We start from the raw sequence: 14,792 nt of genomic DNA, 5'->3' as shown, positions 1-14,792 counted from the left end.
TCCATGTATTTTGTTTTAACCTGTCCTGCATATAGGTTGTCACATCATTCTGAAGGTGACACTTCTCAGTTTTCTTTCAAACTAGGTATTCTAGAGAGCACTGGCTGTAATCACATTGAGAGACTGATGCTCCATGACAGCTAAAAGTTGGATTGAGTTTCAGGAGCTACTATATATAAAGCTGGGGCGACTTATGTCACCGCACTAATTAAATGCCATCTGGGTAACCACCCAGAACCTTCTGGGTTTTTGAGCCCATCACCCTGTTCAGACCAAGTCAGAGGCCAAGGAAGAGAACATGATGATGGACCTTTTTGAAACTGGCTCCTATTTTTTCTACTTGGACGGGGAAAATGTTACCCTGCAGCCCTTAGAAGTGGCAGAGGGCTCTCCTCTGTATCCAGGGAGTGATGGTACCCTGTCGCCCTGCCAGGACCAAATGCCCCCAGAAGCCGGGAGCGACAGCAGCGGAGAGGAACATGTCCTGGCGCCCCCAGGCCTGCAGCCTCCCCACTGTCCCGGCCAATGTCTGATCTGGGCTTGCAAGACCTGCAAGAGAAAATCTGCCCCCACCGACCGGCGGAAGGCCGCCACCCTGCGCGAGAGGCGGCGGCTCAAGAAAATCAACGAGGCCTTCGAGGCACTGAAGCGACGGACTGTGGCCAACCCCAACCAGAGGCTGCCCAAGGTGGAGATTCTGCGGAGCGCCATTAACTACATCGAGCGGTTGCAGGACCTGCTGCACCGGCTGGATCAGCAGGACAAAATGCAGGAGTTAGGGGTGGACCCCTTCAGCTACAGACCCAAGCAAGAAAATGTGAGCCCAGATGCTGCCGCCGGGCGGGGAATGGATAGGCTGATTAGGTGCCTTCCTCGGGGCCTTAACCTCCAGCTGCTCGGTCTCCGTCCCCGGTCCCCTTCCTCGCCCTCCCCTCCCGCTCCCTCTCTAATGAACCCCCGGTGACCCGTGAACACCGGGTGCCTGCAAGAGGCAGGAAATTCGTACCCGGCCTGAGGAAACAGGGGAGACACCCCCACCAACGGCCCCCTAACCCACCCCCGGAACCCATGTTTCTTGACTAATCTGCTGCCTCGGTTTTCCTCCAGCTTGAGGGTGCGGATTTCCTGCGCACCTGCAGCTCCCAGTGGCCAAGTGTTTCGGATCATTCCAGGGGGCTCGTGATAACTGCCAAGGAAGGTAAAGTAAAAGGGCACAGGGCTACTAGAGAAACTCCCGGGAGGGGGCTGGGAAGCTCTCTGGGGGCACAAAACAATGCTCGGAGCCGAGCGGGAACCGGGATGTGCCCTGCGAGCTGGCGCTCCCAACGCGGCGACCGCGCCTGGCGCGGGGAGCAGAGCTGCCTTCCTTCCATGGGAAGTATGTTTATGTGTCTGTGTATTTTCTGCTCCCAGGAGGGACAAGCATTGATTCATCGGCCTCGAGTAGCCTTCGATGCCTCTCTTCCATCGTGGACAGCATTTCCTCGGAGGAACACAAACTCCCCTGCGTGGAGGAGGTGGTGGAGAAGTAACTCAGTGGTCCGGACGTTCTCCACGGAGCAGGAAGATCCCACCCTCCCTGCTTCGCCTAATCCTTTAGATCACGTTACGTTAATATTTAGGAAGCCAGACCCAGGAGTTTATGATAGGGAAGGAGACATATTCACAAAGAAACTTTTTGGAAACTGCTGTGCACGCTCGGATGAAAAAGCCTTTCGGCTTTGGGCTTGTATCTTGGGAACCGCGAGTGGCTTAGATCAGCGGTTTTACTTTTTGTTTGGTTGGTTTTGTAATATATTTACTTTTATTACGGTGATCCTTTTGTGCCATGTTCAGAAGAAGTTCATTCCTGTTTAAAGCAAAGTGGGAACGTTGCATCTAAATGTTAGTGGTATTGAATGTATTTTTGTAAATAACATTAGTACTTCCATTTTTTATGTAAACCTAAGAAATATATTTTAAATGTGGAGTGACATTGTATATAAAATGTGCGAGGATCCTGGTATTGTAATATTAAAAGATAAGTTTCTATATGAACAAAAGTTGGTCTAATTTGATTCAACTGAAAAAAATAAATGTTTAGAGGGCATAAATAAAGGTGAACCACATTTTAATTTAGACACCACCCAAACCCATTTATTTGACCTATGGGTCGATTTAAAAGGAGGAAAATGGGTTGTTTTCCTGTGCCTGAATTAAACTTTTCATTTTTTTGTCTCATGTAGATCTCACATTTGTGGTTAGAAGTGAAGACCATTCGGAAGGAATCCGTCCTTTTTTTTCCCTTTTATCAACATCCCGTTTCTTCTTTAACTAAAAGAAATTTCTTTAACTAAAAACACAGAGCCCTTTACCTGGAGATCTGGGTGAGATTTACTTTATCAAAATTAACAACTGAATCCTTCAATCCAAGAAAGTCTCATCCTTACAAGAAATAACCACACATACCAAAAAAAAATCCAGCTAATTTTGCCCCAGTTACTTTCCCTCTTTGACGCTACAGGCAGCGCCCTTCCTGAGGAAGCATTCATATGGTGTACCAAGGACTGCCCTGGCCTCTAAGCAAGGTCTCTGGTCCCTGCCTGGTTTTCTTGAACTAGACTGGTGGCTTGAAGACTGGAATATCCTCTAGGCCTCTTGTGGTTTGGGTTTGTTTTCCAAATAGAAAGATAAAAGAAGGGGGACGATCTGTCTCCTGAGGTGGGGGAGGCATCTTTGATGGAAGGTTGCCTCCAGAGAGGTAAGGGTTAACTGGCTGAGGGCAAAAGACCACAGCACACATGAAACCTCTTAGCTGGACTAAACAGCGAAGCCGCAGAGAGGCCTGAAGCCCCAGGAGCCCCTCACGGTGAGGGTTTTACAACGTGTGCCAGGTTTGTTTACCCTGTAACCTCAGGAAGAAGCGACCACCAAGAATCGCGGTGGGAAGCAAAGCCTAGGAGGAGGGCAAGGCATTGCTTTGGAATGGCTACTTCTCTCTCTCATTCTGTAGATGGCACTTTCACTCCCTCCCCTTCCTCCCTTAACTGCTTCCTTTCCTCTTTTTCTCCACAGCTATTGTCCAGTTCAAAAACGTGAAAAATCAAATCGAACCCAGCATCCCCTAGCCCAACCTTGCTACCCAATGCCCCAGCCTGGACCTGACGCCCACCACTCAAGTCCCAGATGCCGCCACAGACCGCGCCCCCTGCAGGCGAGAAGCAGTATCTTGCCCTTTCAGCATTTCAAAAGGCCTCTGCCTGCGTGTAACAGTTACGCAAATCTCTGGGCGCATGAATAATTCGTTTCTCCTAAAATACTCTTAAAATGTAGAAAGCTACATAGAGGAAACTGATCTGGACATATGATCCCTCTCAAAAGTGTGAAAGCAGCAGGTGGGAGGGTGAGTTCAGCAAACTGCTGAACGTCTGTGGGCTGATAACTAGATTGAATCGTTGCCGCTCCTCTTTGTCCTGTTTCCTCATTATATAATTCCTCGGGTTGTGAAGGTTCACTGTGAAGTCTTTAACCAAAATGGGACACAAAATAAACATTAAATGTTAGCTGTTTTTATGTTTCATTAGTGACTAGATTTACCATCAAGCAGCTTTTCTTCCACTGAAAGTCCCAGTTCCTTCAGATTTAGTTGTCTAACTTTTCAGGCTCTGGCTGGGATAGTATTAATAACAATGAGACCAACAGCCAGATGAATGAGCCATTCCTAACACTTTACCTATTAACTCATATAATCCTACAAAGATCTGTGAGAGAAGTCCTGCTGTTATTTCTTATTATGAGAAAAGGATACTTTGGAGCAGAGAGCCAGGATTTTAAGCCAGTAGACAACAATGGCTTCCAACTTCCTCCCTTAATCATTTATGTATCATGAAAGAGAAGCCTTGAGAAAGGAGAAGATACATTTATGGTCTGTAGGATAATTGGACTGAATTTGACAACTTTTTCAAAAGCTCTTTCTCCAGAGTAATTAGCTAGTAAACTCCAAATTAGAGAAGTCATTTAATTAAAATGTATGTGGTCAAGCATTGCAAATTATCTAATCTGAATACATGTGAATGAAAATGTCTTGATTGTATGTATACCTCTTAATCATGCTTTTTATGTATCTATGATTTTTTCTGAGAATCAATAGTGATTTCCTAATATATATATATGGAATATATACATATATATATATACATGCACACATACACACACCTCTATATTTTAGAAAATCAGATTCATGCCTCAACTGAAATAAGATATCATAACCGAGCAGGTAAACTCATTTAACTTTATAATTGCACATATATTTATAATAAGATTTGTGTTATAAGCTGCTCAGCAGCAGAATGTTTTTTATCAATTCATGGACTTTACTTGCTGATAGATTTTATTTGGTCTTTGCAAACCAAATCCTCTTTATCTTTCTTAGTTGAGTAACCTGAGAAATTGTTTGGAATAAGTTTGCCCATAGAAAGTCTCTTCATTAAATAGAGCAAATATTTCCCAAAGACTTCATGTGACCTCCACTGCTACAACTGACATGGTAGGCTTCCCAGTGAATCCTTGGTGTGTTTGCAATTAAAATGTTTTTATTTGATATTAATGATGGTAATCTTGACTAAGGCCAAAGCCAAAACAAACAGGGCTGTGGAAACAGAAAATCAAGATGTTAATGACTCGGTAAAGATAAGCAATTTGAGATTTAAACTGGAGCCTCATTTCAGAGGTTATTAAGTATAAAATAACAAGTGATTTTCTCTTGTATGTTACCGAAGAAATAATCTGTAGAACATCAAATGTTAGCTTTCTTAAACTAACTTTAATCATCACACCTGGATCATTGAATTTCAAGCCTGAAAATAGTGGAAATACCCTTTGTCTAAAGGACTCTTTTTTTTTTTTTCAGACTCTTTCATATGATTTGGGGGTGGAGGTATGATGCTAAAAATCAGTGATCCCAACTCCTCTTGAGATTGGTAGAGAAGTCTTGGGTTGCTATAGTGACCTTCACCCTTATTAAGACATTTAAATTCAAAGCTAGAATTTACCCATCTGTGCTTTTCTCTTAGTAATATTTTGTCCCCTTTATTCATCTCAAAACTTTGTTCCTACAACACCTTATCTGGAAAAAATATTTAAAAAATTTTAGTTCAAACTTTGAATATCCCATCTCCAAATCTAATGCATTTGTAAATTAGCTATAACATGGCATTTCCTTAAAGAGCCAAGCTATCAAGGCATTTCTCCAGCAGACTCCTCCAGCCACTCCCTTAGAGTCAGCAGTGTTACAAAAGATGACCCTCCTTCCTAGAGGTTTCATTCTGAAAAAGCAATTTTTTGCAAGCCTAGTTCAGAGTCAGCCTGTGAGATGGAATGCCTATGCCATGTGCTGGAACAAAGACAATGCTGCAAGGACTGCCTACTTTCTCTGCTCTCAAGGCTGCTTAAAGTCCTTACTTAGGCCTTTGATCTCTCCTGGGAGTCTTCGAACTAGGCAGAGGCCGATGTCTTCCTCAGCTGTCTTCTCCACAAATTCTTCCAGCAGCTTTGGCAGGTACTAATGTGTTTACTTAGGTGTGCCTGGTTCCCGGAACTAATAGTGGTTTGAAATTGTTCAGCACATTGTTATGTCAAATATAATGAGCAAAATTTCAAGAACAACTTCCATTATCCGGGAGTTGATAAGGTCTCAGATAGGGGCAGAAGTGAATTGAAATGAACTTATCTTCCTATGTATATTTAATTTCTCCTGCTGAGAGAAACACGGAGAATTTTCAATCATGCAGAATTCCTAGGGTGGGCAACTTTTACTAGAAAAGGAAGCTCTGAGCATCATTTTGCTGGTGTGGTCTGTCCATCAACACTAGGATTGTTGCCATAATGCTCAAACTAAAATAGGCTCTCAAAAAAAAAAAAAAAGTTGATGATTACTTAAAGGTCTTTGCAATTAAAACCTGCTCGTAAGTCTAAATTGTAAGAAAAGTATGTGTTTATTTTGCTTCAGAATGTAAAATAACTCAAAAATTTAAAAACCATTATATCTGCTTCATCAGAATCTTAGTGAGCATTTATTTATATGACCCAGCTGGGCTGACTTTTCCTCTCATCTTCTGCCTACTGTGATATTTTCCTAGCAGAGTCAGTGGTGGAACATGGAAGACATCCACGTCCCTGGAGAAATAGGGTAAAACAGATTGTATTTTCATTCTTTTCTATGAGAAGCAAAAGCCAATATGGTCTGATTTTGAGAAGAGGCCACCCTCTTCTCTTGAGAAGAAGAGCAATGGAAAAGATCTTTTTTAAAAAGTCAATTTTAACTTTTTTTTTATACTTCTCTGTTCAATTTCCCCCCTCAAAAAAAAAACACAAAAACTGTTTTTCTCTTACTCAGTTTCCCATTTTCCCCTCCCACGGTCTCTCCTGGGAAAAGAACGAGGGTGTTATCTCCTGATTTGGGGGGCCCAGGCATCTCTGAACGCATTGGCTTCCTACCTTCTTTGTAGCCTGCTTCCCATTTTTGATCTCTTTCTCCTCTAGCCCCTGACAGAGGTCTCAAAGTTTTGTCTCGGTTTTTAACTTTGGTGCTCTGAGATCCTCTTTTCAGCGCTTAGGTCCCAAGGGTCCTCAACCCTGGACCCTGTTCCCCCCCGCAGCAAGTTCCATTAAGCCGCCGGGCGCTTGTGTTTTCTCGGCTTCTTTAGTTCCACTGGCCCGCGGCACTCTGGTAAATTTGTTTTGAGATCACCTTACCAAAGACAGCCTTAACCTCTGGTTCCTGACAGGGCCTCCTGAGTGACAGCGTCTTCTCAAGCCGGGAGCGGAGGGAAAGCTCCCCGGACCTGCGTTTGCGAGTGTCTGCTCTGGAGCGCTAAGGGCGCGCACGGAGCCCGAACTGATTGGAGAAGGAAACAAATGGAATTCACCTCTAGGAGCTCAAGCCCTCCAGAAGCGATGCCTAGTTTCCAATTCTGAGTGACCTGGGGCAAATGACTTACTCCCGAGCTTGGCTACCTTCTTTTAATAATGGGTCCAGTTACAGTTGCCACAGAATTGTTGGAAGTCATAACTGAGTGCATACATAGCAAGCGCTGGGAACAGAGCTTCCCAAGAGAAAACTCTTCTAATTGTTTGCTTACAAATATCCCATGCTTAACAACTTTGTGCTTTGTGGAAAGAAATCGCCTGAAAGACAAGCCAGAAGCATAACTTCTATCTTCCACTTAAACTTGAAGGAGCAAATTTATTTGTGCCCGAATCTTCAATTTGAACACAGGTCTGATTTGCTTTGACCAGTGTGTGACAGTCTGGACTACAGAGCCAAAGAAAGTGCTACTATAGCTGCTGACCAGAACCTGTGGTCCCTGGCTGAGAATTTCTGGATGAGAATATCTACCCACTACTGTGCTTCTGAGGTGGCAACGTGCACACTTTGGAATGTTTCCACTCCCCTGGATGGGTCCTTTAGGAACTCAATTCTTTTATCTGGTGTAGCCCTGGGTACCTATTCATTTCAAATGCATCTACTTGTTAACAGTTCTAAAAATAAGGTGCAGATGAATTCCCACTGCCCAATTAAGCTGTCCATTGGTATGAAAAGGAGCCAGATTTTCAAGGGATGGGTGGTGATGGTGGTGGTGGAGGTAGTGTCTTTGTCTTGGAGATGACAGAGCTTGGGAAAGGGGACAGCGGCAGGCACGTTTGTAGCAAACTTTGGTGACTGACATTCTCCTACCCCTGATTTTTTGGGGCCTTCCCTTTGGAGAGCAGATTCCACCCTGAGAAAGTTAATATTTCTTTGGCCCCTGAAGATGGGGGAATCTGCCTGTCAGGGTTGCTTTCGGGAAATAATTTTAGAAAAATGTAATAGAAAAGAAGGCCCCTCAGCCCCTGTTAATTCAGAGTCACAACAGTTTACTGGACTGTGACCCAAGATCAAGGTGCGAACTCGCTTCTTGAGTCCACAAGCCTAGTCCAAAACTTCAGAATATTCAAGTCTATTTGTGTAGACCTTGAAGTAATAGTTTTTTCCCATATATAAAAACTATCCTCTCCCCACCCCCTACCGCAAGTGATTTTGATAGTGAGTTAAGTCAGGGTGGAGGAGGATTGACGAAAGCTGATTAATAGGGTCATTGTCACTTAAATGGAAGCCCTCGCCTCCCGCCTTCTAGCCAAGAAGTTTCAAAGACCCTGCTGTGATTGCTTTTCTGTAAGGCTTTTGTCGCCAAAGTGTGTGAAGTTACTCTGGTCGAAGGAGTTGGAAATTTTACACGAGCCAAGAAAGATTGCCCTGCCGGCAGCTGGGACGCATCTGTAACGGTGTTAGTTTGCCTGAAAGCAGAAAATTAGCAACCCCGAAGCCCAGCTTGGCTGTTTAGACTGTGGAAATGACAGGGCGGGGCAGAAAGAGGGAGAAGGGAGACAAGCCCCTGGGAAGGAGTTCATCATCTAAAACCTGGTTTCTTAGAATACAAATCTTAGAGACGCAGTCAGGGTGGATCTTCCGCCTGCTCAGGTCCATCACAGGAGGAGGCGCTCAGCAAACAGGCACATAAGCGGGAAGGAGAGGAAGCCAGGTGTGTTCCTGGTCACCTGGCCCTCCTGTGCCCACACCCTTCAGATGAGCAGAGAGAAAACTCAGAGCAAGCTGTTTTTGGAGAAAAGGAACCTGCCAGGTTACCCCCAATAACATACAGCCTACATAATTGCAATCTGATGAGAAACAAAACAGATTAAAAAAATCTAGAGCCACTTCATTATTGAAAGTGCCACTTGAAGTTTTTAGCAACTGTTATTTGGCCTAATGGCTGAAAAAATTCCTGACACAACTAAAGTTCACGAAAAAGAGAAATACCTGAAAATAAAGTTGGTCCCTCATGTCTCATATTGGGAAGACGGGTCCGCTTTTGGTGTCAACTGAAATGGGTAGCTGTATTTACCGATTTTCTTTTTAAATGCGAGAGCAATTGTACGAAGTTGGATTTCCTTCGTTGCTTTTGTCTGTGACACCCTCTAAGTGTCCCTTGGTTTAGGTAATCTAAAGAGTGCAAGTAAGCGGATTGGGGAGCCATCACCTCCGCCCCAGCAGAAACGCAGTAAAACCATTAGCGTCAAAAAGGGCAGTAAACAGCGAACTGTCTCTAGAGAAAAGGCGGAGGTTTGCCCAGACAGCCCTGGCGGGGGTTGCGGTGGGATATGCTAATAGTGCGGGGCCACAGGGGCCGGCCTCCCTCCCCCAAGAATATATAAAGAGCCCCAGCCCCAGCGCGGCAGACCCAGGCCGCCAGGCGTCTGCCCTTGTTAATTACCAGAGACACCGACCAGGGAGCTCGGCCCGGGATTTCCCTGCCCTCAGCGGCGCCAGGCTCCGGTTTCTCCCCTATCTATCTCTCTGCTGTCCAGGCCCACCCCTTGCCTCTCTGCAGACGATGGACATGATGGACGGCTGCCAGTTCTCGCCCTCTGAGTACTTCTACGACGGCTCCTGCATCCCATCCCCCGAGGGTGAGTTCGGGGACGAGTTTGAGCCGCGAGTGGCTGCTTTCGGGGCTCACAAGGCAGACCTGCAAGGCTCAGACGAGGACGAGCACGTGCGAGCACCCACGGGCCACCACCAGGCCGGCCACTGCCTCATGTGGGCCTGCAAAGCATGCAAAAGGAAGTCCACCACCATGGATCGGCGGAAGGCGGCCACCATGCGCGAGCGGAGACGCCTGAAGAAGGTCAACCAGGCTTTCGACACGCTCAAGCGGTGCACCACGACCAACCCTAACCAGAGGCTGCCCAAGGTGGAGATCCTCAGGAATGCCATCCGCTACATTGAGAGTCTGCAGGAGCTGCTAAGGGAACAGGTGGAAAACTACTATAGCCTGCCGGGGCAGAGCTGCTCTGAGCCCACCAGCCCCACCTCAAGTTGCTCTGATGGCATGGTAAGAGATGGCTCTGTACCTGCTAGGACCTTCCCAACTTTTACAAAAATCCTTACATCTCATTTAGACCAGGTGTAGCAACCAGATATTCAGTGGTTACTGGTGGATAGTTGGCTATTGGGGGGCGGGGTGGGGCTCACCACATCTAGATGAGAAGAGAGATGCCACATTTAGACAGATGCCAGCACACAGACAGCTGTTGAACAGGATTTTGTCCTGACTTCCTACCTACTCTAGGTGCACACTGAAGGAGCAGGTTGTCACTTGAGATAGCTGGCTGTGAATGATCAGTCAGATGTTTTCTCCATTACTCAGTTTATTTCCAGTGTATACTACCAGTGGACCTTGACATACACTAACATCTAAAGGCAACTGTCTGAGGCCTCCACTGTCCCACGGTTTGTAACTGAAGGGAGAAACAAAGAAATGCCTGCATGGCCCCAGCCCCTACTCTGCTGATGCCTGGCTGAAAGATGTTCATGCATTCTTTTCAGAGGGCGTTTGCTCCAACACTGCCAGGTTTTAATGTGTTTCTGCCTTGGGAAAGTGTTCTCTCTCTGAATTAGTGTGGCTTCCTTCTACTCCAATCCATTTTGCATGGTTAACCCAGTGTACACTGCTGCTGAATTCCACCCTCTTCTTTCTGCTGCCTCTCTCCTCTTCTCCAAGCACAGAGATTGACCTCAGTGCCCTTGCGATTGGTGAGGCTAGCCCTTCCTAAATCAAGGCAATAAAGGTGATTGAGAGTGGTCAGTTTATGGAGCTGGTGGGCAAGCACTGCCTCACCTGAGATTGGAGCACCTTTTGCCAAGACCTGAAAACAAACGGCTTCTTCTGTGTCTTTTATTATAGCCTGAATGTAACAGCCCTATCTGGTCCAGAAAGAGCAGCAGTTTTGACAGCGTCTACTGTCCTGATGTACCAAATGGTAAGAACCAATGACTTCAGAGGAGTTTAAAGACCAGTTCAACTTCAGAATTTAGCCTATCAAAGTAGAGTCTGTTCTTCCATGCAGTACTGGGAAGAGAACAGAATGGTATTTATGGGGGTTTTGGCAGGGCAAAATAAACACACATCTTCTACTCAAAATCCTCCTAACAGATACATCCATGCATATACACACAGACGTGAGCTTTTGCTTGAAATATTACCCAGGTGCTTCTCCACTCCCCAACTTCATCCCCATGAATTGCTAGATATTTGTTGCAAATTTCTACCAGGCTTTCTGTAACCACCCGACCTTTGGGTTTCGAAGGTGCTGACCTGCAGTTTAAGCGGCAGCATAAGCAAGGATTTTTTTTTTTTAATGGTTTTCTCCTTGTGTCCTTAGTATATGCCACGGATAAAAGCTCCTTATCCAGCTTGGATTGCTTATCCAGCATAGTGGATCGGATCACCAACTCAGAGCAACCTGGATTGCCTCTCCAGGATCCAGCCTCTCTCTCCCCAGTTGCCAGCACCGATTCTCAACCTGCAACTCCAGGGGCCTCTAGTTCCAGGCTCATCTATCATGTGCTATGAACTAAAAATCTAGATCAATTTTGCCAGAAGGCCTATTACACAGGAGGAAGGAGGTACCAAAAACCCCAAAGCAAGACAACCTGTAAATAAACATTTCTTTTCTGTTGTAAATTTGTAAATAGTTATCTTGCCACTTTATAAGAAAGTGTATTTAAAAAGTCATTATTGCAATTTATACTTTCTTTTTTTCTTCTTTTCCTTCATCTTTGCTTTAGATATATAGTTCCAATGATATTATTTCTTATAGGGGCCGTTCATCAAAGGTAGTTTGTTGCAATGCTTAACTTATATATTTTTATAAATATTGCTTATCAAAATATTACCTCTGATGTTTAGTGCTTTTTTTTCTTTAAAACATTAGAATAGATGTAAATCAGTTATAGGGAGTTTTAAATATATTTAACTGTCTTGCTTTTCTCTTTAATCTTTTGATTTATATTGTGTTAAATAAAATATAACAATACTGCCTAATGGTATATATTTTAACATTTTCTTATAAGAAATACATTTTTAATCTAAGCACAAAATAGTACTTTGTGGATGATTTCAAGATATAAGAGATTTTTGGAAACTCCACCATAAATAAAATTGTTTAAGTGAGGAAATATTCTGGTTTATGATTTTGTTAAAAGAACCCCCTAATGGAATTGGCAGTCACTGATATGGTGTCTTTAAGGTGGGGCTGAAAGTACTGAAACAGTGGGTTTTGAAGATAAATCTGAATAGCATCTCGCGGACTCAGTTTAGGTCCTGTTGGTGTCACAGATGAAAATACCACATTTCTACTTCAAGCATATTTCAAAGGTGTCTGCTAACTAAAATTTTTCTTTTATCTTAATGTTGTACCATATAACATAAAGTTGTATGTATGTGGAGCAAAAGTAGAAGGTATTCAGGACAATAACAGATTTTTAAACAAAAAGAATGTACAACATTACATCATTATAATATCTATAGTACATTAGAAATCATGAGTTAAGGTGATATATATCTATTTTCCCAAAAATACCTTGATACATTAGTATATTAATATTGTCAATAAAGTATTTAAAGGTATCGAGTTGTTTTTTCCTATCACTAAAGTGCTGGCATAAGAAAATTTACACAATGTATAGTAAAGTGAAGCAGACTCTAAATTACTTTCTTCCTTTTCACAGCCTTTTTTATTTTATTAATTATATTTTATGATTCTGTGTTGTGTGTGCATGATGGACATGTACCTTTTTGTTTATCACTTAAAAATCTCCTTTAGAAATTGAGATGAAAATACAACAATTAAGTGGAAAATTAGGTAGTCAATCATTGGAAGAATTCTCACAAGATTTATTACCTTTGAGAGAGATGAAAAGGAAATATCATTGAAGCATCTGAGTTGGTTGTTCATCTCTATGAGCAGATAAAGATAATTGTCTTCTCCTCTAATGGGTTCAAAATTTCTAAGGGTTTGCAGTTACGTGTAATCATCAGCCAAAGCATATAAGCCCTGCTGGAGTTTGGCAGTTGTACTGTTCTCAGGGAGGTTTGCCCTTATTTTTGATATGCTTTTTCTCCTGCTCGTCCAGTCACCAGAGTTAAAAGAATAGACATTATTCCATAAAGAAAAGGAGAGAAGACAGGATGGGTTCAAAAAATACTGTAGCCACTGTCACTCTGTTAGCAGCATGCCCTGATACGGGATGCTGACTTTTAGCACACAGATAAGTCTTTCTTTATCCATGATTTGATAATGTGAGGATTTGAAGTAGAAAGAATCCAAGAGGGCATTATAAAGATTCACATATAATTTCAACTTCAGTTTGAGTGATTCATTTCTGTTAAACAGTGTCTCTTACTTCTATGAAGAAATTGGAAGTTTGTTGTTCCTAGTAGAACTAGAAAAAAAGGAACTATCTAAAGACTTTTTTTTAAGTTCAATTTTAAAACACATGACCATATTGTTGCATTTTTAAAAAGTAAGCAGAAAAGCTATGTAATTTTTAATTCAAGTGAATAAAAATTAATTTTACTACCAAACCCCAGTTGCTTGCAAATGTACTTGATATTCTCAGTTAATATAATAATGCCTCAAAGTATTTAGTTTTTCAGTGCTCTGGATTCAGTACAGATGGTGATCAATGTATGATTAAAGACAATACTTTCCATGATAGCTTTGCTTAATTAATCTCATTTCCAGTGGACTAACGGTGAAGGCTGGTATCTGCTCAGTAAACAGCTCAGCACAACACACATCACATCCAGTCATATAAACTTTTTGACAAGGGCCTTTGGGAGTTTGTTACAGTAATCCAGACCCAGAAAAATCTTCCCTTCTCCAACAAAGTAGGGGAGAAGAGCAGAGAAACAGTGATAGTGACAAAATATTCAAGTAAGGACAGGATTTTGCCATCTTACAAATTCCTTGGAGTGAACAGGTGGGCTGCCACTAAGACTACATCACACCCACCTCCACTGGTGGGAAACATGCCACTGACAGTCAATTTACAGGAAAACAAGGAAAATATTCCCTTTCCCATTTGTAGTCTGATTGGGAGGGGGTTCTCTGGAAATGAGAGTCAAAAGAGATTCCTTTCTCCTTATGCCTATGAAATGCAAGTTCACTGGGCTACATAGGAAAACTGAGTCCAGTGAGGTTATGGAAATTGGGAAGTACTATTTGGAAGCAAGCTGTTATATAGATCAAGGTGTCTTGATTGCTCCTATTTTTTTTTCATCTGAAAAATGCAAGTCAGATAAAATTATTGGCTCTATTATGGCCCTAAATTCTTCATTAAGGTGGCATTCCTAATCTGAGAGTGGTATTTCCTGAAATTCTCTATTTGAGGTTACAACAGTTACTAGATTAATGAAGTAATTCAATTCTCTGACTTTCAGAGGTGGTATTTCTGGGAATGGTATTAGAGTACAGCTATTTGTAACTTCAGAAAAGCCCTGCTCAAATGGCAAAGTATCCCTGAAAATATCACCACTGAATATTCCCACACTGTCACAAAAAGCACAGAACATCAAATCTATTTCTTTAAGAATTCTGGTTTGATTTTAGTGGACTAATGATTTAATTGTTTAACAGCACATTTGCTGAGCAAAGGATCTAAAATTTAATGCAAAGTCTAAACTGGGTCTAAAATTATTAACGTATTGCTCTCCTTTTAATTTTACTTGCCACGATGATAGCTTATGATAACACTAATAGTTGTCACTAAAATTGTTATAGCATTAAAATCTTATAAAAATAATCCATTGTAAAGGGAAAGCCAAATCTTACCTCCTTTTATGCTACTTAATTCCCTTCTTTACAGATTAAGCAAACACTAATGATAAACCAGCAACTAAAAATTACTGAGTGTGTATTACTATGCAAGT

General features: G+C 42.7%; 2 protein-coding genes across 3 annotated transcripts; both read left to right on the top strand.

Annotated features, from left to right (window-relative positions):
* Positions 1-207: 207 nt before the first annotated feature.
* Positions 208-2,042, top strand: MYF6 (myogenic factor 6). Its single transcript, XM_005888298.2, has 3 exons — positions 208-817; positions 1,108-1,198; positions 1,414-2,042. Exons 1-3 carry the CDS (start codon positions 299-301, stop codon positions 1,530-1,532), a joined length of 729 nt encoding a protein of 242 aa, XP_005888360.1. The 5' UTR covers positions 208-298; the 3' UTR covers positions 1,533-2,042.
* A 2,893-nt stretch (positions 2,043-4,935) lies between these two features.
* On the top strand, positions 4,936-13,407 carry MYF5 (myogenic factor 5). 2 transcript variants are annotated; one of them, XM_014480707.2, is made up of 4 exons: positions 4,936-5,536; positions 9,385-9,911; positions 10,764-10,839; positions 11,242-13,407. In XM_014480707.2, the coding sequence occupies exons 2-4, from the start codon at positions 9,411-9,413 to the stop codon at positions 11,430-11,432; spliced, it is 768 nt and encodes a 255-aa protein (XP_014336193.2). In that variant the 5' UTR covers positions 4,936-5,536; positions 9,385-9,410; the 3' UTR covers positions 11,433-13,407. The 2 variants fall into 2 exon arrangements, with proteins under 2 accessions (XP_014336193.2, XP_070227067.1); XM_070370966.1 differs by having other exon boundaries at positions 4,938-5,536; positions 6,765-9,911.
* Positions 13,408-14,792: the final 1,385 nt, after the last annotated feature.

This window comes from Bos mutus, chromosome 5, assembly GCF_027580195.1.
Source record: "Bos mutus isolate GX-2022 chromosome 5, NWIPB_WYAK_1.1, whole genome shotgun sequence".
NCBI lineage: Eukaryota > Metazoa > Chordata > Mammalia > Artiodactyla > Bovidae > Bos > Bos mutus.
This window is presented reverse-complemented; position numbering and strand designations above follow the sequence as displayed.